The 24,789-nt window shown below is 45.5% G+C and overlaps 1 protein-coding gene across 5 annotated transcripts in view; it reads right to left on the bottom strand.

Moving 5' to 3' along the window:
* Positions 1-24,789, bottom strand: part of GTF3C1 (general transcription factor IIIC subunit 1) — a 154,881-nt gene that overhangs the window by 94,074 nt on the left and 36,018 nt on the right. For all 5 annotated transcript variants that reach the window (XM_090024842.1, XM_090024841.1, XM_090024838.1 and 2 more), the window contains exons 12-17: positions 22,873-23,026; positions 16,672-16,775; positions 15,285-15,472; positions 12,288-12,575; positions 3,054-3,199; positions 2,554-2,651 (exon numbers count right to left, since the gene is read on the bottom strand). In XM_090024842.1, coding sequence (XP_089880968.1) covers positions 2,554-2,651; positions 3,054-3,199; positions 12,288-12,575; positions 15,285-15,472; positions 16,672-16,775; positions 22,873-23,026 — 978 coding nt within the window. The remainder of the gene's footprint in view (positions 1-2,553; positions 2,652-3,053; positions 3,200-12,287; positions 12,576-15,284; positions 15,473-16,671; positions 16,776-22,872; positions 23,027-24,789) is intronic.

Raw genomic sequence — 24,789 nt, 5'->3', positions numbered from 1 at the left:
TCTGACACTTAAGTAAAAGCAGCAGCATCTCCATGTTTGCAGACAATTTTGCATAACTTGAAAAAAAGACTAAAATAGAAGGGGATACATTGTTTCACAGCAAGAGCTAGCAAAGATTTTAAAGTTAAGCCTACATAACAGTATGGCATAAAATGTTTCAGGTTGGCTGTTTTTCTATGTTGTGTCTGGTGAAGGCAAAATAATTCAGAAAAATATAACTGTTTCCAAGAATTAGGCTAGACAAAACAATGTAGTTTTCCATGCGATGAAAATTCTCCTCTGTCTCTGAGAAACTATAATGTCTCCGCTCTGTAATGCCAAGGACTCAGAATATGTCAGAGTGTCCATCTGGTATCAGAAAATTGTTTTGGCATTCCAATAAAAATTTTAAACCTTGGGAGGAGGGGGGAAAGGGAAGAGTTGTATCTTGCATATTGTTGTACGAAAATCTTTATCCTTGTAATAGTAATTTTTGTTGTACCGTTTGTTCCCCTACAATGTGGTTGCATGTGTTGTAAGACTATTATGAACGTAGTCCATGGCTATAGCTTTCCTCTATTCCTATATAACTCTCTGACGAGCAAAAGAAAAGGGGGGACTGTTGTATATGAATCTTGTAGGGCTAAAAGCAAGACTTTGTAATGCTAAAAGTGAGGCCATTTCTTTGTCCTTTCGTCTCTATTTCATAAAAGCGGACACAGCACTTACAAGACGGCTGGGAGGGAAGAGGGGTACTGGTACTGTGTGAGGGTTACTGATAAGATATGAAGCCAGCTGAATCCAGTCAACCGGGGAGTCTCGTCAACAGGGAAACCCTGAAAGTGGGGCATGGATTGTGTTTGTAAGATAAAGAAACATCTTGAGACAAAATATATGAGGCATATAATTCACGAGAGTTAAACTTCGGTCTTCACGCTCACAGTGATGCTTGACTGGATAAAATAGTGATTTAGTTAATAGATGATTGGGTATTTTTATGAGCACGAGCTAATCACGAACTAATGCTGTCGCCTTGCAAAGTATAAAAAAGTATGATAATTAGCAAGCGGGGTCCCTCTCTCAAAGAGGCACCTCGCTTAAGTGAATAAAGATTCTGTATTTGATTTTGAATACTTGCTCTGCGTGATTATTACCCCAGCCTAGAGCGAACTGCACATGGCTTTAAGAGCGTAATTCATAACAATATGCACAACAGAAATATACACATTTCATCTGCACTAAGCTGGTTTCTGTCCAGGTTTGCAGGTGTGACAAGTACAACTGATCCTACGAGCTAACGATGGCCAATTACTATAGTGGCAAAACTCCAGAATTAAAAGCAGGGACATATCTCTTCTGTGCTTGCAACAGTCCCTTTTCTGGAACTCAAGAAGCATGGAGAAGAACAAGGTAGTTAACAGGAATAAAGAAGAGTAAACAGAAGGAAGTGAATATTGACAGGCTGGATAAGAAAGCAGCAGAAACAAGAGCATTAAAAGATGGCAGAAAGTCATAGCCACCAGGGCACACACTTAATAGCATGGAATAGAAATCAGGATTCCCAAGACTAAACATTCTTCTACTATGAAACACAATGGCAAACTGCCTCATCTTTCCCTGCTGGCTGGTTCAGACGATAAATAAGCTACTACTGTTATCTGTTATCCATTATCTCATGTAGCAGAGATTTGTGCAGTAAATGTAAAAGGTTCCAATCTATCTGATAACTGTTGCGGGTCAATACATTTCTACATTAATAAATTTCTGCTCTGCAAATTTAAATCCAGATTTCAGTTTAGAAAAACTAGAATGTTATAGTTCCAAAATCAAGAATTCAAAGGTTAGGAAAGAGCAAACATAAGCCGTTTTTGCCACTTTTTTTCCTGTTATTTCACAGTAATTGTCTGCCAGACCTGGATGCTTCTGTGAGGTGACAAACCTGGGGCCTTAGGAAAATGAGCCAAAATTCTGATCAAGCGATACTATAAACACCTCTCCATCATGGACATTGTGCATGGATTCACAGTTAGCTTCAGTGAACCTCCAACCAATTAAATTGGCATCTATGGAAATGACCTCCTCTTAGAACTAAGTCTTTCTTCATCAGTGAAACTAATTTGCCCAACTCCCCAATCACTGCTTCTTCTGCACCCTACGTTTTTTAAAACAATCTTTTAGATTGATAAAAGTTCCCATAGGGACTCAGTATATTCATTATGACAGAGGTTCTCAACATTTTTAGGTTCATGGAACCCCTCAGCAAAAATCCACTCTTAGCTGTCATTATTTTTTGACATAAAAATTGCTGCAATTTTTCTGCTGCAAAGAACTCAGACAGACTATACATAACAGGTCAGAAAGGTTTTGATACTATGGAGTCCTATTTGAAATCTCTAGGCTGATTTTGCAAATTGTGTAGGTGTTTCCACACTTAACAACGTTAATATTACATAATAACCTATAGAGCCCTTAAAGAATCTCTTGACACCCTGGTTGAAAATAATTGTACTAGGAGATCAACTAATCATCCTTATTTCTCTCCCCACCTCCCAGTGAAATCATCTGAATACTTGCCTCTTATAGAGAAGCTGTTGTCGAACTGGCCTTGGAAGAAATCTGATCAACATGTGTTTTTTCAATGGATCATTTAGAAAATCCTCGAGACCATCCACCTAGAGTTATTTAATAGAAAATTAACCAAATAAGACAACTGACTAAAATTTAAATGAGAACATGGTCAGCTGATGACTACATTCAGAAATTAGTTAAAACAAATACCAGTACTGGTATATACAATGCAGCTTTCTAGCCATCTTACTTTGCAAAAGGAAGGTTCTACAAGATCAAAGTAATCCACATACAAAGCATTAAGTTAAGAACCAGAAACTCTGCAGGGCTGGACATCATCCAGTCACTGACAAGTGATTATCTTCTTCCAGAAAACCAGAGAAACGAAAAGGTTTCTATTAACTATGACAGCATGAGCTAAGTGCACTTGCCCCGCTTTGTAAGGTACTGTCATTAACACTGAATATTACATTATACCAAATATGAAGCAGAAGGAAGCACAATACCTTGTAACTGACTTGCACTATCTGGACAAAGATAGAGAGAGGTAGGCAGAGAAGAATGTCACTGACAAGAGCCCAGCCATATCCAAATTCCCTGTGTACTGGCAGAGGAGGAATATAGCGCATCCATGAAGCATCATCCACATACACTAGAGAAAGAAAGTTAGTTTAGTCGCAGAACAAAACCTTTAGGACTCGCTTCCTGCATCACCTTGGGATGTGTGCAGTACTGGAAATCTAAAATTAAATTTTGTAAATGGAAGCATAGGAATGGCAACAGACTTGGTGTGTTTAGTCCTGCAGTGGCAGCCTGCTGAAAACCGGCGCTCAGATCTGGGGGTCCGTGCCCCCTGGGAAGAGTGGGGAAGCAATCAGAGAGCTGGGAAACCGAACCATGGGCTGGGGGAATGTTCAGGGACCTGAACATTCCCAGTCGGATTTGCCAGCTCCCCAATCTTTTCCCCAGCTCTTTCTGGGCTCCCAGATGATGTGGGATGACAGTAGGTTGCTGCTGCCACCTGATGATGGCTATTTCCCCCCACATGCTGAACCCCCACACGCAGATCCAAGGGCCCACGCCCCCTGGAAAGGCTGCACGGCTGTGCCAGTCTCCTCCCGGGGGGCACGGGCCCCCGGATCTGCACGAAAGATGACAGCAGGTTGTCGCTACTGGCTGGGACTGGCACTGGGAGCAGCCCATGCCAAGCGCCAGGAAGACTGGTGCTGTTGCTGGCTCCAACTGGCCATGGCAGCCTGATGTCATCCTGCGTGAGAAGAGTCCGGCACAGCCCTACAGCCCTCCCGGGAGGCACAGGCCCCCAAATGTATGCATGGGATGACAGCAGGCTGCTGCTGCCAGCAAGTGATATGAGTTTTGCTTTCAACAGTTCGAGGTGCAGTTTCCCCATCTCCTTGAAACATGGCAGGCTTCATGCCCCCAGAAGGGGCTACCATCCCTTCAATATTTATCTGAATCAGGCAAGGAATGACAAAGTTATAGGCATTTTCAAGATTCCCCATTATAGCCTATGGGTGAAACATCGAAATGCGTCGAAACAGATAAACCATTTTGACAAAATGAGATGGAACAGTGCTTTGAAACAACAAAACAAAACACCATCCCTTCAAAATGGAAGTCAAAATGAAACAGTACTGTTTCGCACAGCTCTACTATACTGCTTTGCACAGCTCTACCATACTGCACATAACACAAGATAAAAGTGGCACCAGCTAACCAGGCTTCAGAGCTGTGGGGTGGGGAGGTCCGAGTCCTGGTTTTGGGGGAACATTAAGAGAAGGCCTGGAAAGACAAAATTAGTATGTGGGAATGTAATGGATTTGGAATGTGTTGATGACACAGTATGTGAATAGTGTAACCACAGAAAGACAACCAACCATGGACAGCCACAGATCAAGAGTCATCAAGACAAAAGGAGAATACAAAAGCAGACTCGAGAATAACAAAGGGTCCCTCCTTCTCTTCCTTTTTGTCCCTCCCTTTGAGCTGAACCTCTTCCTCATAGAGTCATAGATGTTAGGGTTGGAAGGGAATGATGTTAGGGTTGGAAGGGACCTCAGTAGGTCATTGAGTCTGACCCCCTGCCCTGGGCAAGAAAGAGCGCTGGGGTCAAACAACCCCAGCTAGGTGCTTGTCCAGCCTTCTCTTAAAGACCCCCAAGGTAGAGGAAAGCACCATCTCCTTTGGAAGCCCATTCCAGATTCTGGCAACACTTACTGTGAAGAAGTTCTGTCTGATGTCCAACCTAAACCTGCTCTCCATCAATTTGTGGCCATTGTTCCTAGTTACTCCAGAGGGAGCCCTAGTAAAGAGACCATCTCCTAATCTCTGCTACCCTCCCCTAATGAATTTATAGGCAGCCACAGGATCACATCTCAGCCTTCTCTTGCGAAGGCTGACAAGATCTAGGTCCCTCAGTCTCTCCTCGTAAGGCCTTGCCTGCAGGCCTCTCACCATATGAGTGAATGACCCTCCTCTGAACCCTCTCAAGATTCTCCACATCCCTCTTGAAGTGTGGTACTCAAAACTGGATGCAGTACTTCAACTGCAGCCTCACCAGTGCCACACAGAAGGGAAGCATCACCTCCCTGAACCTGTTCATCATGCATCTGCTAATGCATGATAAAATGCAGTTAGCTTTGTTGATCACTTCATCACATTGATGACTCGTGTTTGTCTTGTAATCAACTACTAGTCAACTGCTTCATGGTTATTTTTGCCCAGGTGCAGTATTTTACACTTGTCTTTGTTGAACTACACCCTATTTCATTCTGCCCATTTTTGCAACCTACCCAGATCTGCCTGGATCCATTCCCTACCCTTTGCTGTGTTAACTTTGCCCCATAATTTGGTATAAGCTGTGAACTTGGACAGGGTGCTCTCTACACCCTTGTCCAAGTCAATGATGAAGATATTGAACAGCACCAGTCCAAGGACTGAGCCCCATTGCCTACATCTTTCCAGGTCAATATTCTGGGTGTCGCACCGTATGGAATGTGATGCCATATTGAAGGTGTTCTTAAAGTCTAGGTAGGTGACATCTACCTCAACTCCTGCATTTAAGCATTTTGTGACCTGGTCATAAAAAGAAACAAGGTCAGGCAGGATCTACTTGCAATGAACCCATGCTGATTTCCTTTCAGCATTATTTCCCCTGCAGGGCTCCCACAAATGTGATCCTTAAAGATTTTTTCCAGAGTTTTCCCAAGGATAGAGGTGAGACTAACTGGCCTATAGTTTCCTGGTTCATTCTGCCTCTCCTTCTTGAAAATAGGGACCACACTGGCCCTTTTCCAGTCCTCTGGGACCTGACCAGAACACCATGAGTGCTCAAACAGCCGTACCAGCGGCTCTGCTATAACACTGGCCAATTCCTTCAGCACCCTTGGATGAAGTTCATCTGGGCCTGCTGATTTGAACACATGCAGCCCCTCCAAGTGCCCATTCACTAAATTTGTGCTAACAGTTGGTGGGCTGGTGTACCTCTTGTGTCTACCTATGATCCAATTGGGAGATTTGTCTTGGTCTGTGTCTAGGAATATAGATGCAAAGAACTCATTGAAGAGCTCAGCATTCTCCCCTCTCGCTGTCACCAATTGCCCTAGTTTGTCCTGTCATGGCCCTATGCTATCCTGTGCCTTCTTCTTGCTCCCTATATACCTGAAGGACTTTTTACTGTCCTTAATTTTTGTCCCAAGCCTAACTTCTGATCCTGCTTTGGCCTTCCTGATTCCCTGCAAGTGTGAGCCAGGGAGGTGTACTCTTCCTTGGTAGCTACTCTGCTTCCACAGCCTGTATCTCTCTTTCTTTGCCCTTAGGCTTTCCTGGATTTCCTTGTTCAGCCAAGAGGGCTTCTTGGCCCCTTTACCCCCTTTTATGCATAATGGAATTGTCTCCTTCTGCACCCTTAGGATTGCTCCCTTGAGGAACAACCACCCTTCCTGGACCCCCATTTCACCACTGCTCTTGAGCTTTAACGTTTCATTGACTAATCTCCTGAGCACACTGAAGTTAGCCTTTCTGAAGTCTAGCACTTCATCCGTGATTATCATCAGACTTGGTGATCATGGAAGTAAGAAAGTGAGCGAATGTTGAATTGAACTTTCTTTACATGAGAATAAATAAGATGGGTATAAAACATCTCCAGAAAAAAAAAACTGCCTTACTGTTAGAACAGTGACAGAGTGAAACAGACTAGACTGCCCTGGGAAGTTGTAGAATGTCTTTCGTTGGAGGATTTCAAGGGGAAACTGGATAGGCATTAGATAGAGATGATTTAGGAATAATATTCCTTAATTCATACAAAGATTAACTAAGAGGTCCCTTCCAACACTTAGGCAACGATTCTTCAACACATCTTAATTCAGAGCCAGGCAATTATTTTGGGCAGAGGGCCGCTTACTCAGTTTTGGAAAGCTGTCAAGGACTGCATGGGTATCCCTGCCCCTTGACAGGTGCCCCACCCCCAGGCACCATCTTGAGACTAGAAGTCCTGCCTCCTAGCTTCTGACCTTTGCCACCAGAAGTCCCTCCCTTTGCCCCTGGAAGTACTCCTTTGGGGAAGAGTGTTTGCCATCTTAGGGGGAAAAACAAATTATATACTAAAAATCAAATACCCATAATATATTTTAATTGAATTTAAAAAAAATATTTTTGTCCTGATTTGTGTGCGTTTGTGCTATATATGTAGAAGTGACTGCATAATAGCTCAAAATGTAGTCCTACTCATAAGTTGTGTGGAGTGTACACGGATGTTGGGGCTATGGGTGGGTGGATATAGGGATGCGTGTGTGGATATGGTACTGTGGGTATGAGGTACAGAGCCGCTTTCCTCTGCGGTGCAGTTTTTTCTGTGGTGCAGAGCAGCTGGCAGGTGGGCAGGAAAGCGGAGAAAGTGGCGGTGGGCACAGGGGGAACGTAAGTGAGCAGGGGTGTGGGAGTGTAGGACCTGTACCAGCAGGGCAGCAGGAGCATGGGGCACAGGCTGGCAGGGGTCTATGAAGCTGGGCTGGGCTGGCCAGTAGGGATACAGGAGAACTACCCTGGCTCCATAGAACCCTGGCCCGCGCTGGCCCCACGCTCCCATCTGGCTGTCACTGGCTCTTGCTCGCTCCCAGTTCCCCTCACCCCAGCCCCATGGTACAGGCAGAGATAAGCACACGCAGCCCTGATCCTGTGCTCACCTGTCTGGGGAAAAGGATCCTGTAGGTGAAAGGATTGGGACTCAGGCTGCCCAGGCAGATGCCTGCCTCCCTGGCAGCCTGGTCTGGGTGTAGGCACCTGCGGAGAATCGGATCGGCCCTGAAGCAAAAAACAGGATCAGGCCTGCTTCCACTTTTGCATCCTGGGGGCTCCTGCAGCTATCAGGAAGCCGGGGGCCACCAGGGTAGCTCCTTCCTGACTCTGGGGGAGCACAAGAGGGTGTAAGGGGGGGTCCCAAGGCTGCTGGGGGCAGTACAAGCCAGAAGGGACCCAGTATAGGGTGCTGGAAGCCCAGGGAGATGACGCAAAAGTGGGACTGGGCTCCCAAGGCTTGGGGTAGCAACAGGCTCCCCCCACAGCTGGCCCCAGGGGGTGGTGCCACCTCAGGCAAAGGCCCAGTCCCCTCCGCATAGCAGGGGCCTGGCAGCCCGCCAGCAGATCACCCATGGCCTTGGGATGAGCAGGGAGGCTCCATTAGGAGCAGGACTAGGCCTGCAGCTGCTTTTCCATTCCGGAGGCTCCTGCAGCTGCCAGGATACTGGGAGTTGCCAGGGAAGGGCCTGGCTGGCCCTGGGGGCAGCATAGGGAGTCCCCAGGGGCAGCACGAGCTGGCAGGGATGTGGCACAGGGCACTGGAAACTCAGGAAGGCTGTCCCAAAGTTGGATTACAGCAGCTAAACCAGGAAGTGACTGGAGGAGGAGGGGCTGCTTTTCCCCCCTGCACTGAACACCTGTTCGTCCCATGCTGCCACTGCTCTGCCTGGGCCCAGCACCAGCACTGGGCTCACCTGTTGGGGCTGAGCAGCAGCAGCAGCAGCAACAGCTGGGCAAACTGGTGCTCGGTGCAGAGGAAAGTCGTTCCCACCCCCCCACCAACCACTGGGTAATGTTTGCTGCGGCCACCCATGTCACAGTAGGCTGGGATGAGGCTCCTTCACCACCGCTTGTGAGCTGCCCAGCGCAGCAGCAGTGGCTGTGTGGCTGCTCCACGCAGGGCAGCTCATAAGCGGTGGTGAAGGAGCCTCATCCCAGCCTGGTGCAGCATGGGCTGACAGCGGCTGTGAGGGCAGGGGCGCTTTCCTCTATCTGAAGCAGCAGTTTGTGCCCAGCTGCTGCTGCTGCCGCCACTCAGTGGGCCCTGAGGGGTGAGCCCAGAGCCAGCATGGGGCCCAGGTGGAGCAGTGGCAGCATAAGACAAACTGCTGTTTAGCATGGGGGAAGAGCAGCCCCTCCTGCTGCCAGCACTCCCTGGTGCAGGCGCTTGGAGCCTGCGCATGGCTGCCTATGCCTGCTCTCCACTGCCACTGCTACCCTGTGGGACAGCCCAGAGGCAGCAGTGATGCAGCAGAGATGCAGGCAGCCCCATGCGGGCTCCGGGTGGCTGCACCAGGAAGCACTGGCCAGAGGACGGGGTGGGACTGCTTTTCCCTCCCACGCTGAGCAGCAGTTTGTTCCACGCTGCTGTTGTTCAGCCCAGATGGGTGACCACAGGGGCACCGGGTTGGGGCTGCGCGCTCGCGTCCCTGCCTGTATGGTGGGGCTGGGTCAGGGAGTGGAAGTGAGCAGGCGTGCAGGAGCTAGCAACAGTTAGACAGGAGCGCAGGGCCCATGCTGGTGTCTTGGGACCAGTGCCAGTAGGACCCAAAGCGAGGCGGCAGGAGCGCAGGGTATGGGATGGCAAGCGTCTATGGAGCTGGGCTCGGCTGTGCCAGTAGCAGAGGGCAGAAAGCACGCGGCTTACTTCCACCCCCCTGCCACCACTTTTCTGTCCACCTGCTGGCCACTTTGCACCATGTAGCTCCTGGCTGCATGGCCAGACCATGGGACTCAGCAGGAGCTGGCCCGGCCCCGAGGACTGGGGCAATCGCCCAGGGTCCTCCTCTGTCCCCCCACTCTTAACTGAATTTTCTACTCTAGCGCAGGCACCAACAGTAGCACCGTCCCAGGTGAGAAGCCTTTGCTAGGCAGGGGATTCTGGCTGCGGGGAGGGTGAGGCTAAGCAGGCCTTGCTGTTGCAGAAGCCTGCCGTGGCTTCCCCTGGGTCCTAGTGCCCCTGGTTCCTTTCATCTTTGACAGTTGGCCAGAGGCAGATAAATATTAATTTTCTAAAGAGCCATGGGCATGATGAGAGGTCAGGAAAACAGACCTTACGACAACAGGCTGAGAGCTATGGGGCTTTTTAGCCTGGAAAAGCACAGGCTCAGGGGTGACCTGATAGCCACCTATAAGTTTATCGGGGTGACCACCAGTATCTGAAGGAACATTTGTTCACCAGATCGCCCCAAGGGATGACGAGGTCGAACAGTCATAAACTACTGTAAGACCGTTTCAGGATGGACATAAGGAAGAATTTCTTTACTGGCCGAGCCCCCAAGGTCTGGAATAGCCTGCCATCGGAGGTGGTTCAAGCATCTACATTGAACACCTTCAAGAAAAAATTGGATGCTTACCTTGCTAGGATCCTATGACCCCAGCTGACTTCCTGCCCTTTGGGCAGGGGGCTGAACTCAATGATCTTCTGAGGTCCCTTCCATCCCTAATGTCTATGAAATGTTTTAGGGGACCTGCAGGCCAGATAGAATGGTCTGGCAGGCCGGATCTGGCCCGTGGGCCATATTTTGCCCACCCCTGTCTTATTTGATATTTAATGAAATGATTTATCAATGTCACCCAGAGTTGAAGATAGTACAGATGAAGCTGTTTATTCCTCAAGCTTCTAGCTTTGTTGGTTGCCACATGGGGCCAAGAAGGATTTCCTCCCCTCCCCCCCGCCATGTGTAGCTGCAGGGGTGAGGGTTTTTTCTCCCCACACCTTCCTCAGATGCATTGGTTGTTGGATGCAGCCAAATCTCAGGATTTTGACTGGGTTGTGCCAGTGCTCTTGCTGGGACTAAAACCTGTTGGAAGATTTATGGTTAGAGGAACTTGCCCCTCTCCTCAAGACCAGCCTGATCACTACATTGAGAATCAGGAAGGGCTTTTTATGGACTGTAGAAGTTTTTACCTTCCTCAGGGGCAAGAGGGCTGGCCTTCTTCCTTGGATCTCAAGTGTGTTTTAATAATCCTTACAGTGGTGGGATACTGACAGTCCTTGTCCCCCTGCTTTCGCTGTGGCAGGTCAGGGTGCTTTCAGTGTTTTGGACAATATGCAGTGATTATGCAGCAGAGTTGATTTGCGTAGTTCCAGGAATGGATTAGACAAGGACTTGTATGGGGTAATTTGGACAAGGAAGGTCTTGATTTGAGCATGGGGTTGGACTAGATCTCCTGACATCTCTTTCAGTTCTGCTTTTCTATGATTCTACAAAGTCTAGCAAGAACAATTAAAAAAAAAACCCAAAACAAAAATACAGATGCTGTGGGCCAGACCCTGCTCTAGGTGCCCAAGTGTGATTCTATTTTACTCTGTCCAAATTCTCCTGAAAATCCATTAAAGCATGAAGTTTTGTGACAGTCTGTCATGTATGCCTTAAAGGCAAGTCACAAAAATCAAAGTGGTTGAGAATTCACCTGTCTTTCCTATTAACAGTTTTTCAGTGACTTAAGTGCAATCCTATTCCACTGTGCTTAAGCACCCAATAGGTTGAACCAATGCTGTAGGAAACCTAGAACATGAGCTCATTACCCTGGCATAGAAGATATGCAGTAAATTCCCTTTCTCTATGGTCCGTAGATGAAAAGCACTTTAACATTCTGATTAATTAGTCCTAAAAAGGAAGGTTTTGGGGAAATTTTCCCCTCTCTCTTGAGTTTGGCAAAAATACATACATTCCACTGCTAAAATGTGTCCCATATTTTAATTATGGCTAAATCATGCGAAAGAAAAGCGTGAAATTCTGAAACCTGACAACATCAATAATTAATTGAGGGTTTATGCTGAAGCTTGAAGGTGTGAATATTACAAATGCTCTCCCATGTAGTGAAGATAGCCAGCTGCCACTGCTACTGCCACTTGGGGAACTCCACAGGGCTTGATCCTGACAGGTTCCTACTGCCCAGCCCAAGGCTGAGCAGGCAGCCAGCCACACCTGCTGCTCATGAGGCCCAGTCCTGGCTTCCCCAGGGTTCCTGGTGCCTGAGACTGGGCTGTCCAGATGACCAGGTGGCCCTGTTGCCTCTCACTGCTCAGGGAGCTCCACAGGACCCAATCCTGACTTCTTCACAGTCCCTGGTGTCTGTCTTCCAGCTGGCCAGGCAGCCTGCCACATTCCACTGCACCTTGCTGCTTGCTCACTCAGGGACTCCATTGGGCTAATCCTGACTTTTCTGGGGTCCCCAATGCCTGGTCCCCGCCAGCCTAGGGCCTGATCCTGATCCTGATGCAGACTCCCTGCTAATCATACACACACACACTCTCATACATAACTAACCAAAGTAGATATATAAGGTGCAAATGTACTCTGATTTCTGCAAGTAAAAGGAACAATGCTAAGTGATGGGAGGGAAACTTATTTTCCCCCCACTAACCAGATTCTCTAAATATTACACAGATCTGGTCTGAAAGATCCAGTTCTTACCTGCGTCATTACAAACTTCTGCTTCAGGCTCCGCTGCAGAGATTTCAGGATTCCTTATGCATGTAGTTGCTGGTGTAGCCTCATCTCCTGCTACATTTGGATAGGTTTGTGATACAGCATTGTGAGTATCTAGCCCTTGCTGACTGCCTTGATTCTCATCATCACTAGTCATTTTTTGCTGTGTCCCAGTTAAAGGATGCCCATAAACGAGATACCAGAGAAAGATGTGGACCATTCTTAAACGAGGCATTTTGGGAAGAAAGCCAAGAGAACGCCCAAGTCCTGGAACTGAGAGGAAAAATGTTTTAAAAATTAAGTATTCAATAAAAAACAAAACAAAAAGGATTAAAAAGATAAAATGGCTCGTGTTCCAATACTGAGGGAAAATTCATATAAAAATGATTGGAAAGATAAGTTTGGATGGACAAAATGTTGAAGTACATCGATTGGTTAGGAGGAGTTCACTGAATGAGTTACAATTCCATAAATCACAAAAATGTTGGTAAAAAGCCTATCATGTTCAAGCGGAGAACCAAATACAGTTACTTGAAATATAAAAGTAATATATCAACAAATGTAAGAGGAGAACCACCAAAGTAAATTAAAACTTATAAAACACAAAAAAGTGATAATGGAAACTAAAATCAAAAGGGGGTGTGGGTGGAGAATAATGCCTGACAAGGCCAAGTTTAAAGTAACACAAAAATCCTAACAATAGTATAGGCCCATTACTAGTTGGGACACATGGACATCTATGCTAAAACCAGATCAACTTACTTAGGGTATATATGGAAATGTAAATAAAGAGCCTGTCTACATGTACAGGTAAAGGCACAATGGGATCTAATGCATGATGGGATATAATCCACATGTGCATGGCAAGAGGCGTGATTGTGGGATCACAAATTCGATTCCATCATGCCTTATTGCCAGTGCAGGAGGAGTCTGAATCCAGGTTCCCGCTGCCCTGGCAAGAAGTAAGTTCTGACAGGTGGGAGCCTTCTCACCTGATGGGGCTCCCAGTCACATCATGCACCCCATGGTTGGGAGACCATGGCTGCTGCCATCTCCCAGCCACAGAGTGTGATGTACCCCCACAGTGGGGAGATCACAGTAGGTACGGTTTCCCAGCCACGCTGGGGCCTGAGGCACCCCCGTGGCTGGGAGCCCTGTCAGGTGATGAGGCTCCCAGCTGCAGGGACATATATTCCTGCGAAGCCAGCATCACTAAGAGCTCTCAGGCTCGGAGGTGCACCTGGGCCCCCCAGCTGGGAGCTCTGATCAGCTGATGGGGCTCCTAGCCATGGGAGCATAGGCTACATGTGCAAATTAAAGGTGGGTAGAAAACAGCTCTAAAGTTATTACATATTTTCCAGCAATAACTTTATAGCTTGGTTGGACCCTTTTATGGTGCTATAGTTTATCTGCACATGTAGCCAGTCTAAATTAATTGTGCAATTAACCAGGTAATTGCATAATGCATTTAACTTGAAGAGGGGGCCCTACAAAGGGATTTGTAGCAGACTGATAACCAGTTATCTTGAGGCCAATGATACATGCTCAATTAAAGGAGTGATGGGACCCAACAATAGTGCCTCCTGCTGTGCCACAGTTGCATGGCAGGAGGCCACAGTTGCATGGCAATTGTAGGGTCTTGGATCAGATGCCAATTGCGCCCTAAGGATTAATCACCCCAGGCTCCCCCCACACTGGCAAGTAGCAAACTAGGGGCCTGGTGTGGCTGCGAGTGCCAGCTGGCTGATCAGTACGCCCAGCCTTGGGAGACTGGAGTCCTGAAGAGCTCCAGTGCACTCCCATGGCTGGGAGTGCCAATCTGGTGACTAGTGCTCCCAGCTGTGGGGGCACCGATCAGCTGACTGGTCCTCAATTGTGGGAGCACACCAAAGCCGTTAAAAATTCCAGTGTGTTTCTGGAGCTGGGAGTGCACTGGAGCCCTTAAAACTTCTAGTCTACCAAGGCTGTGAGCGCTTATCAGTGCATGTTCAATTTAAGGCATGATGGGAACCAGCCACAAAGTCATTACATATATTTGTGCAATGATTTTGTGGCTTATTCTCTGTTTTGTCACACAACTAATTGCATGAATGTGTGGCTGGGTTACTACTCAGGACATGATTATCTGGTTAATTGCATCTTAAGTATAATGCCTGTCAGGGGCCTAAGTTAGCTATGACAGTAGGCACTATTATAGCAACTTGACGCTAGGTGGTGGGGGAGCTTGCTCACTCTGAACGAAAGACTATCCCAGGATAACTGCAGAGACATGTTATTTGTACTGCCATGATTCTCCTAGGGGAAACTCTATACTGGATTCTAGTAACTTAGACCTGTACAAGACTAAGTGTTATGGATTGCCTCTTTCTATGTTGGTGTAAAAGAACACCACACATTGTTGCAAATGTGTCAGACAGCAAAATGTTTAATGATGCTGATGTGTTCAGTAAATATCTTTGTACAGTGTTAAGAGATCTCAACTCTTAAGAGTTGCAGTCGGCTCTGCCTAGAAGCATTCTGCTTCATTTACAACCTTTTTTTTGCATTGTGTACTACACGTTCCTGCTGTGCATCAGTAACATAAAATAGCATCCCAAAGTGCTGTTCAGAATACTGTTACTATTTTTCAAGTGTAAGACCACAGTATACAGTTTAAATGATCAACAGGGATGTCAGTATTAACATCCCTCTTGACCAGTTACCCACACAGCTGTACATGTAAATGTCAACTCTGGGTATGGACAAACATACTTTTCCCCTATGTGCACAACTGTTATGTCTATCTATATGCTGTACTTGTCACTGAAGAACTAGGCACAGCTGTCTATGGCTAGGTCAAAATGCTTTAGAATACCAAATGTATGAAGTTCCACCTACATTGCACTTGGGAGCTCAAATCCAAAGCCTGATCATTTTGCACAATCGAGAAATGGAAAGCTCTCTAACAGCCTGAATGTTTAAAAAAAGGAGCAAAAGTTGTACCTGTAACAGGGTGATAATTTTTAAGCTGTGTTACACCCATTTTCTCATCCGTTTTCTTTGCCTGACCATTATTTTCAGCTTTACAAGGAGAGCTTTCTTTTACTTCCCCCAAATTTGCAGCAGTCTCTTGGCCCAGACTTTCATCTTCTGCATGTACTTGGGATGTTGGTGTATGAGGAACTTTAATCCTATGTTACAAGCACACAGAAGTTAAATAAGTTAACTGGATAGTTAAATAAGACCCTCTAAATTCATGTTCTGAACATGTTAACATGATGCTGTCATTATGTTAAAAGAAAATCATCTCTCTGCAAATGAAGCCTTGAACATGGGCATTAGACAGTCACTCTCAGGAAGAGAAGTAGTGAGTAGCTAAGTATGAGTTTATTTGTAGAAGAGACTAAACAAGAGAAGATTTCACTGGGGGAAGATTAATATTACAGTCTGTTGTGCCAATGCCATCCAATGAGCTCCTCAGGGATACTACAGGAGTAAAGTGTCAAATCTCAAACAAATAAAGCAGCAGATAAAAGCTGAAACGGTATATTTCAAGGTGTGGCTGGCTCAGAGCTGGGAGTCTCCTATAGATATTAGGGGTTTTGTACACTGTAGATCATAGCAAATGTGAGAAATGATTAAGAAAGTGAAGTGTGACTTCTTTGCTGAACAGATGAGAATGTATTACCCAAATGAAAATGGCACAGTGAATGGAAAAATCTGCAAATGTTTCAGTGTAGAACTTTCTCAGATAATCCTAACAGGTGAATCATACCCCATGCTACAAAGGATGAAGAAAAATAACAAGGTCCATGCCACTCTGACATGGGAGAAAATGCTTCTGTGATCTCAGATGTGATCTCAATACAATTCCAAACATATGAATAATATATTGTAGTCAGTCCTCTCCATCTAAGGCATAGGAAATCTCTGTAAGGAAAGATATTCCTCATCTGAAGCTGAAGCCTCAGTTGTTGCCTGGGTATGTATAATTGTCAGGGTCAAACCAAATCCCTGTGTAGTGATACGTTAGGAATGACTTCCTTCCTTGTTTGAGGATCACTTATTTTGCATACAAAAGGAAGAAGTGCTTTTCCCCACCACTTCTGAATCAGTAAGAAAGCCACTGAGTTCCTCTCACAGACAAACTTCCAAAGGGACGTGTGCCTAAGGCAGGTTGGTGCTAAAGTTACAGCTTTGGCTTCAGGAGATCAACGTTCAATTCCTCTCCCTATTAGGACTTTGAATAATCTTCAACAATTCAATGAATCCATGTTTCAGTTTCTCCAGCTCTACATGAAAGCTATTTTTTCCCTTTTTTCATTACAAGAGGAAGCATGGAAGAGCCTGGACAAGAAATAATAAAAATTAGACTGTACTTGCAACTTGCCTGTTCGCTGAGCTTGAGTTGGAGATTCGGAAACGCACCTGTTCAATGGCACTTTTTACCAGGGGGTCATTAGGATTCACTGAAGGGTGCACTACAAATTCTACCTGTATAACAGACAGCATTATATAGACAGGATTTAATTTATTAATATTAATTAACATAGAGACTAAAATCCACACAGAAGAGTAACATTAACTAATGCTCTGAACATCACATGTTTTATGCAACATTTAACATGATATTTTAAGACCTAAAGGGACCAACATGATTATCTGGCTGACCTTCTCCATGGTGGCATGGAACCCATGGCACCTCTTTATTAATTTCATGAACCATATTTAATCCAAGTTTTGTTTTTTGTTTTTTTTAAATAGAAAAGTCATCCATTCTTGACTGAAAAATCATAGTAATGGAGAATACACAGAAAACAGTTCCAGTGATTATTTGTCTTCACTGTTAAATATTTAGGGCTTTTTCTCCAGTCTTAATGTTCTCCCAGCCTAAGGTCAGTAGGGCACTTGCCTCATCCAGAGCCTTCATAAGATGCAAGATATTCTGATGATGTTAATGCATGATAAACACTGATACTTAGAGCAGATTTTCTTTGGTTTCAGTTTCATCTTAGGGACCACAAGCAAGTAATCAGTTATTGTTCATACTTCCTGTGTTACATGAGCCCAAGCAAATTGGCCAGGATTCATCAGGAGCAGCATGGAAGTCCCCAAGGAGATACAAGTTTGCAGTGCTTGAGATCTTATCAATAACACTCGCCAGTTCTTTGTAAAACTTGTCTTTAACCTCAGCAGAAAAGTAAAGTGTTGGAGCATAGGTACTCACTAAGGTGACTGTGTCTTCTTCAGTATAAAAGGTAGAGCATAAAGACCCTCTCAGAACCATTCAGTAGATTCTTGATCATTCTGAGAAGACTGTTTCTAACAGCAAAGCCTATGCCATGTTTACGTGCAAGTTTGGGAGCCTTCCTTTGCTAGAAGAATGTGTAGTATTTTTGAGGCCAGGTGCGTTTCTTGCTGTGCTGCAATGTCAATAAAATGTTCAACTCATTTAATTTCGTATCTATAACAGCTGTCTTATGAGCATCAGAATTATTCTCAAGATGGTCAGTCAGACCAGTCCTAAGATTCCAAGTTCAAATGCAGAGTACTGACTTTCTCTTTTTGCCTGGTTCAATGATACAGTCTGCTTTTTAAGTTTTCTCTTGGTTCCAAGCACCCAATGGAGAAGGCAGACCATGGCAGATCAGCCTCTTTCTGGATGGGGGCTGCCCAGCTTTATGCGGGTGATAACTGTGATGCAATCATTTCTCCCATCAGCAATCCATAGCGTCCTTTTCTTTACCAAATAGGCTAAACTTGTAACTGCTGCCTCCTATGTTGAATCCTTGCTTGAAAGAAAGTGAAGTTGGAGTGATCTCTCCAGGGAGCAAAATCCTGAGCAGTGTATGTAGACACTAGTTGCCCGAGACACACTAGTGTCCCCCTCTTGGCCGTGCTGGTTTAATCCAAAGGAAAAGCAAGTGCCAGTACATTTGGAACCAGCCTGGCTACAGGAGCAAAGGAGATCATCCATTTGCCTATTGGGGCTCCACTCCTAGACTGGCTACCGAGCAGGGGCAGAGAGAATACAGTCTAACATATCATGGGAGTGGACCTCAGTTCCACAAGCTTTTGGCAGCATTTCCTCTCCCAGGGGTAAGACTAGTAGCTCCTCTAAGGCACTCTTCTGCCTGAAGTCATTGGAACCCTAGGCGTTGTAAGGTTATTTAACTGCCACACAGCACTTGGCAGTAGGAAGGGAAGGTGGTTCATGAAAAAATGCTCTCAGAAGAGGACATATCCATTAGGTACATACAGCATGGTCTGTGCTATAGTTGATAAATGATGCATTTCAAGATACCGAATAGGGCTTCAAGCAGAACAAAACAAGTAAGACACAATGAAAAGTTAAAGCTGTCACAAACATTAAAACCTTTACCTTTTAAAAAAAATATTTTTGGGTTGAAATGTATTTAGTTTACTTGAAAGCTCGTAATGATTCTATCACTGAATGGCAGAAAAGTACAGCTGGAAGGGACCTCAGAGGGTCATCTAGTCCATTACCACTATTCAATACAAGATCATCCTTAATCTTAACCACCCTAGACAAGCATATATATAACTTAATATTAAAACTGCATGAACAATCTTCTCACACAACTAAAACTGCCAGGCAATACCCCTGAACACCAAGAACACCCTAACCTGCTACAAGTAAGTTAAGGGAATGAGGGCATTGCCCATATACTGCCACTGCAAGGGCAAAAAGTAGTTTGTTAAAATACGTTCAATAGATTTGAGGAAGAAGACCATGCTGTCCACTAGAGAGAAAGGCAAAATCCTCCATGGTCCTTAGTGATCAGACCATGGGGTAAAATTCCTTTTGGATCCCAAATGCTGATGGCATTTGGTCTGAATCTGAGTGTAGTAGCAAGAACCTTGAGCCAGAAAACTCCACATTTTGTACTCTCAGGAGGAACACTGGCACACCCCAGTCAAATTCGTTAGCCTTAGGGGAAAAAAGTGTTGCTGATCCTGGACCCAAAAGTCAATATAGCTAACAAATTCCTATTAATATGTTACAGTACACTTTAGGGTGCATCTTTCAAGTCAGATTGTAAGATTTTGTAAGTTTTTTTTACCGTGCATATATGAGAGATGATTTTCAAGAGACAGTTATTAAATCAGAAGTGGAAATAACTTGTTGAGAACCAACTCTACACTGAGGACTCCTTGCATAACAATCAGTCTTGGCTGTTTTATATTTCCACAGAACTTCAGAACAGAAGTAGGGATTTTACTAAGCACACAAATTTTTGGTGAAAAATCAGTCTTATCAAATTTCAGTTAAAAAGGCCAATTAGTGCAGTTTTCATCTTCTCTTAATTTTCAAATAGAAATTAAAAATGGGAAGAGTTTGAACAGCCTGGACTTGCAGACAGCAGACGTTGAAAATGAAGTATATATTGATTTTCATGCATATGAAAAAGAGCGGTTTTTTAAAAAACCAAAAGCCAGTTGCTGGAAATTGGAATGTGGAAATACAGAAAGAGCAGTTTTTACTGTTTACTGGGAAAAATGAAAATAAAGTCTGCACATCATCCATGGGGAGCAGAACAACGAGCAGACTTGGTTCCCTAGCTCCTGTTACTTAGTTAGTTACTACAAGAAAAGATCTTATTTCTTCATTTTTTAGTTCAAAAACAAGCTGCATATCTTATTCTAGGGCATGCTGCTTGTGAAAAAATACAGTATTTAACAATGAACAAAACCACTCTGAAAGAGATGTATTTTGGCTTTAATTTCTGAACTACTCTTGTGGCCTACAGTTATCTGGAATTACCAGAAAAAGTGTTAATGTCTGGTGGTAGCTTGACTTACCAAGCAACAAGTAATATCACTTGATAGAGCTTGTCATGCCCTGCAACTTGCTTCACATTCAGAGAGCAAGCTACCCAGAGGAGGAAAAAAATGGTTTGAGGAACTTGCTCTGCTAGGCTAGGGACAGACATTACACATAAACCAGTTTAAGTGATCAGAAACTCTTTTAAACCTGTATCAGAACAGACGTTTAGTGCACATAAACCAGTTTGAAAATGGCTGAAACTGGTTTGAGATAAACCTGAATTTAGTATCAGACTTAACTGATTTGGGTCAAACCAGTTTATGTTATGTCTGTCCGAGAGTCTTCCCCGGTTTAACTTAAACCAGAGTCCCCCACCACTCCAGATGCATTGTAGCCCTGGGCAGGGGTCTCTGCTCCACAGCAGGGCTAGCCCCACCCCTCTGCTCCCTAGCTGAAGCTCTGACAGACTCCAGGCACAGCAGGGTCTGCCTGGCTTCCCTGTGTCCCCCCACCCCCTACTCTCTTCTGAAGCAGGGTTCCTCCCCCCCAGCACAGACCAGACCAGACCAGACCATAGCCAGCATATGGTATGCTAGCTAATGCTGAGAGGTGTCTGTGTACAGCAGACAGGACAGTGTCAGCTTAGGGCTTTTTGGAGCTAATCCACAGGTAGCTAGTAATATCCTTCCATTCCTTCCTTGGAAAAAGGTGTTTAAGAAGAGCATGAACTAATGAGAAAGAGGCTTTTGTTTTCTTGATGGGCTAATAAATGCTCTATTATCAACTCCTTGCTGGGCTGGTCAGGAACAGTGAGGGGTGGGGAACCCCTCCCTAATCAGAGCGCCCTGCCCCGCTCAGCCCAGCTCAGAACCATTGATGGGAAGGGCGGGCTGCTCCAGCACTCCCCAGCTTCTAGCCTGAGCCACTGTAGACATATGCATGCATTTCTTCAGGTCTTGTTGGAATGTCTGTACAGTTGCAAACTGGTTCAGCCTAGCCAGGTTGGACCAACCTGTAAAGACTGAATCAATTCGGGGTCAGGCTTTCTGAATATCTGTCCCTAGCCCTAGTGCTAGAGAGTTGCTGGCAAGGGCTATCAGCTCTCTTTTCAGCTGGGAATGAGAAGAGTCTAGCTGTGCTCCCGACAGGCAAAGGAGCTGCTCCCCCAAACTTCATGCTGTTTTTTGGTAACCTACTGAAGGACTGGGGTGGAGGGGGCAGGAGCAGCAGGGCTCAAAGTCTCCAGGAACCTTATGGCCACATCCAGATGAATGCGGCTGCACGGTAATATGTGGTGCTGCAGACCTGTCTGTGATGCCACCTACTGCACACTCAAGTATTTTCCATGCTGGTACATTGCAGAACAGGGATGGGTTTTTTTTGATCCCTGAAGTAAAAAAAAAAAACCCATGCAGAAGAAAAGCAGGGGGAGGGGACAGCACGCACCACCTAAAACTGGAGCTTGACCTGCTGGAGCACCACAGCACCTTGGCCCCAGCCTCCTCTCCCCTACCCCGGGTAACCTGCCGTGCACCACTGCTAGTTGTCCCTGGGGAACCAAACATCTGTGCTTGTGTGGACGTGGCCTGTGAGTGCTTTTGTGTATGTGCTAGTCCTGCCCACAAGTGTATGAACAAATTCTTTCCCCCATTTCTCCCTGGCTAAGTACAGACAGTCAAAAAGCCTGAGGTTGAATTGATTCAGACTTAGCAGGTTAGCTTTCTGTGTTCTGAAACGATAAGCAAGTAAACAGGCATTCACTTTTGATTCTGGAAATGCAGCCGCATACCTCCAGTTGCCCAGGCCAGAAGCTGAGGGGCTAGAGCATGCCTCCCTGCTGGGATGAAGCAAACAGCTTGGACCAAGGCTAACCCCCCCCACCCTGCAAAGCAGGGGTGGGGGTGGGGCTTGCAGGGAGGTCCAAAACATCTTGGGATCATGGGGGGCTGTGAATTAACTTGAATTTGGAGGGGATCTGGGACAGAAGTTCAATACATTGATTTAACCTAAATCAGTGTAAAGTCTGATATTACTTCCATCCAGGTTTTTCTTAAACTTGTTTCAGTCATTTTGAATGTGGTTTATGTGCACTGAACTTCCTCTACGTTCCAGATTTGAACCAGTTTCCAATCACTTATACTGATTTGTGTGTAACTTCTATCCCTAGGCTCTGTGTCAGACAAATAAAAGTGTTTGTTTACACCTTAGCTTCCACAAAGAGGTGTTAATGACTTCTTCAGGAAGCAGCCTTAAAGGCTGGTTGAAGAAAGGGAAGAGGGACCCTGATTCATTACCTCTCCCTGCTACTGTTTCCTGGTGCACCAGAGTTGAGCACTAATCACAGAAAGATTCCTTGCAGGAAGTGGGAGGAAAAGAGGTGGGGAGAAGATGGAGGACCTGGCCAAACACTATCACCCTATATATGACATGTCACACATTCAAATTAAAGCTTGATAGAAATCAGATACTAAAATGTTCTATTTTATTCAAGCAATATTTTCGAGGCTCACTGGCCATTATTGTATGATAATTACTTTGCATGTGCAGCATGCCTAAATACATTGCACAATACATGCAACTTGTGTCAGGGGCCTTGAGTGCGATCTCTGGGTAATTTTGCCATGGGTATTGTTTAAAATGCAACTGGCTTCAATACAAGTTTAGAATAACCTGCTGAGAGAGACTACTGCTATTTACTTGTGCATCAAAGAATGGTTAAGACTTACTTGATAATGTACAGTATGAAAAGGCACATATACTGCCACTACTCCTAGCACCAACAGCTCAGAAAAATAAAGTTACCTTTTTCCTAATGCCATCTTGAATGACTGTTGTACGGTACAGCCTGAGGAGCCCTTCTTGGGAAAGCTTTTGCACCAATCGAATAATGGACTTTTTACAGCACTTGGTAATAACACCTTCTTGTTTCTCCTGATCCATGACCATTTTCTGAAGCCTAGAACATAAAACAGACTAAATTACTTCATAACAACAGTGGCATTTCAGTGCTGCTTAAAATTCACTAGATTCTGCAATTTATAGTCCACTGAAGGGTTAAAGAGAGAGAAGAAAGAGAAGAACCCAGGAAGCACCTGAATTTCATAGATTTCATAGACATTAGGGGCTAGAAGGGACCTTGAGAGATAATTGAGTCCAGCCCCCCCGCCAGGGCAGGCAGTCTGCTGGGTTAAATGATCCCAGCAAGATAAACATCCAAATTCCTTTCGAAACAGTCCAATATAGATGATTGCACCACCTCTGGGGGGAGTTTGTTCCAGACCCTGGACACTTGGAGAATAAAGAAGTTTTTCCTTCCGTCCAGTCTAAATCAGCCTTCCAGGGGTTTGTGGCCATTAGACCTTGTTATCACTTGGGGGAACCCTGGTGAACAACTGTTCTTCCAGATCCTGATGCATCCCTTTTATATACTTACAGGCTGCCAAGTCACCCCTGAGTCTTCTCTTCTTCAGGCTGAATAGTCCCAAGCAGGTACCAATCATGAAAAGCCTCACAGGGCTTCTAACTGCCCAACTAGCCAGCTCTTCACCCTGCACCATGACTTTCAAGGTGACCCTACACATTCTAAGGTGTTTTTCTCTTGCTCTAACAGGTACTACTCTCTCTACTGGAGGCTATCACCAGACAAGACTAAATAAGCCATGGCATTTTCTTGCATACAACACACCCCAGAATAAGATATGTCCTTTATTTTTGAAAGACAGAAGGAAAAAAAAAGATCTTTCCTTGAAAATACTGGTAAGTAGTAATAAATGACTAAGCAGCAAAGGCTAAGAAGCCTAGTTTGCTCATTGTGCTGCTCCCTGTGGAGGATATGCAATGCTACTTTTCCCAGCAGCTCAAGATACATAAACTTCTATTACTATATTTCCTTTCAGAGTGCGTACCCCAGCAGCTTCTTTTTCTTTAAAAAAAGGTGTGTGTTTTATAAAAAATATATGGTGTATTATATTTTTTCAATTTTTCCTTTGCACCCGAGGAACAAATACACAATATTTGTAACTGCTAAAAGGGGAATTGTGCTTATGCCTTAATGCCGACTCTCCAATACTATATATGAAGTCCCACAAAAGTGAACCCAGCACAGCCTATGTGATCATATTCTATATTAGTGGTCACCAATCAGTGGATCTTGATCCACCAGTAGAGCTTGGAGCCTCTTGGAATCAATCCAAGTCTGGGGTGGGGGGTTGAGTGCCTGCGTGCATGCACGCACGTGCCCCAGCCAAGCAGGTCAATCCATGGGAGTGGGAAGGGGCAGGGGCTAGATCAAGATCCCCGCAATGAGGGACAGTGCCACAGAGGCAGGAGCGGGGGTAAGTTGAGAGGGGCCCTGGCCATGTGGGACTTACCTGCTGGGGAGGCACACCCCCAAATAATTTTTTCTCCCTCTGCCTTGATCTGCCCACCCCACCTTACCTCCCCACAGACTTCCCTGCTGGGCAGGGACTATGAGTAGGAAGTACACCCAGGTGCATGTGAACCCTGAGCATGGTGGTGCACCCACTAGAAAAAGGCGCCGCTGACAGTGTCAGTGGCACCTGTGGGTGGTCGCTGCTCGCCACCCTGGCACTGACGGCATCTGCGGGCAGTCCACAATCACCGCTGATGACATTACCAGTGGTCTCTGTGGGTGGTCGCCGACCCGAAGTCAGCACTTGCCACCCCCCCGCTGCCGACAGCGCTGGCAGCATATGCAGG

This window comes from Crocodylus siamensis, chromosome 12 (assembly GCF_052110815.1).
Source record: "Crocodylus siamensis isolate JL-2025a chromosome 12, ASM5211081v1, whole genome shotgun sequence".
Lineage (NCBI taxonomy): Eukaryota > Metazoa > Chordata > Crocodylia > Crocodylidae > Crocodylus > Crocodylus siamensis.
The sequence above is the reverse complement of the archived record's forward strand: the minus strand, read 5'-3'. Positions and strand labels throughout refer to the sequence as shown.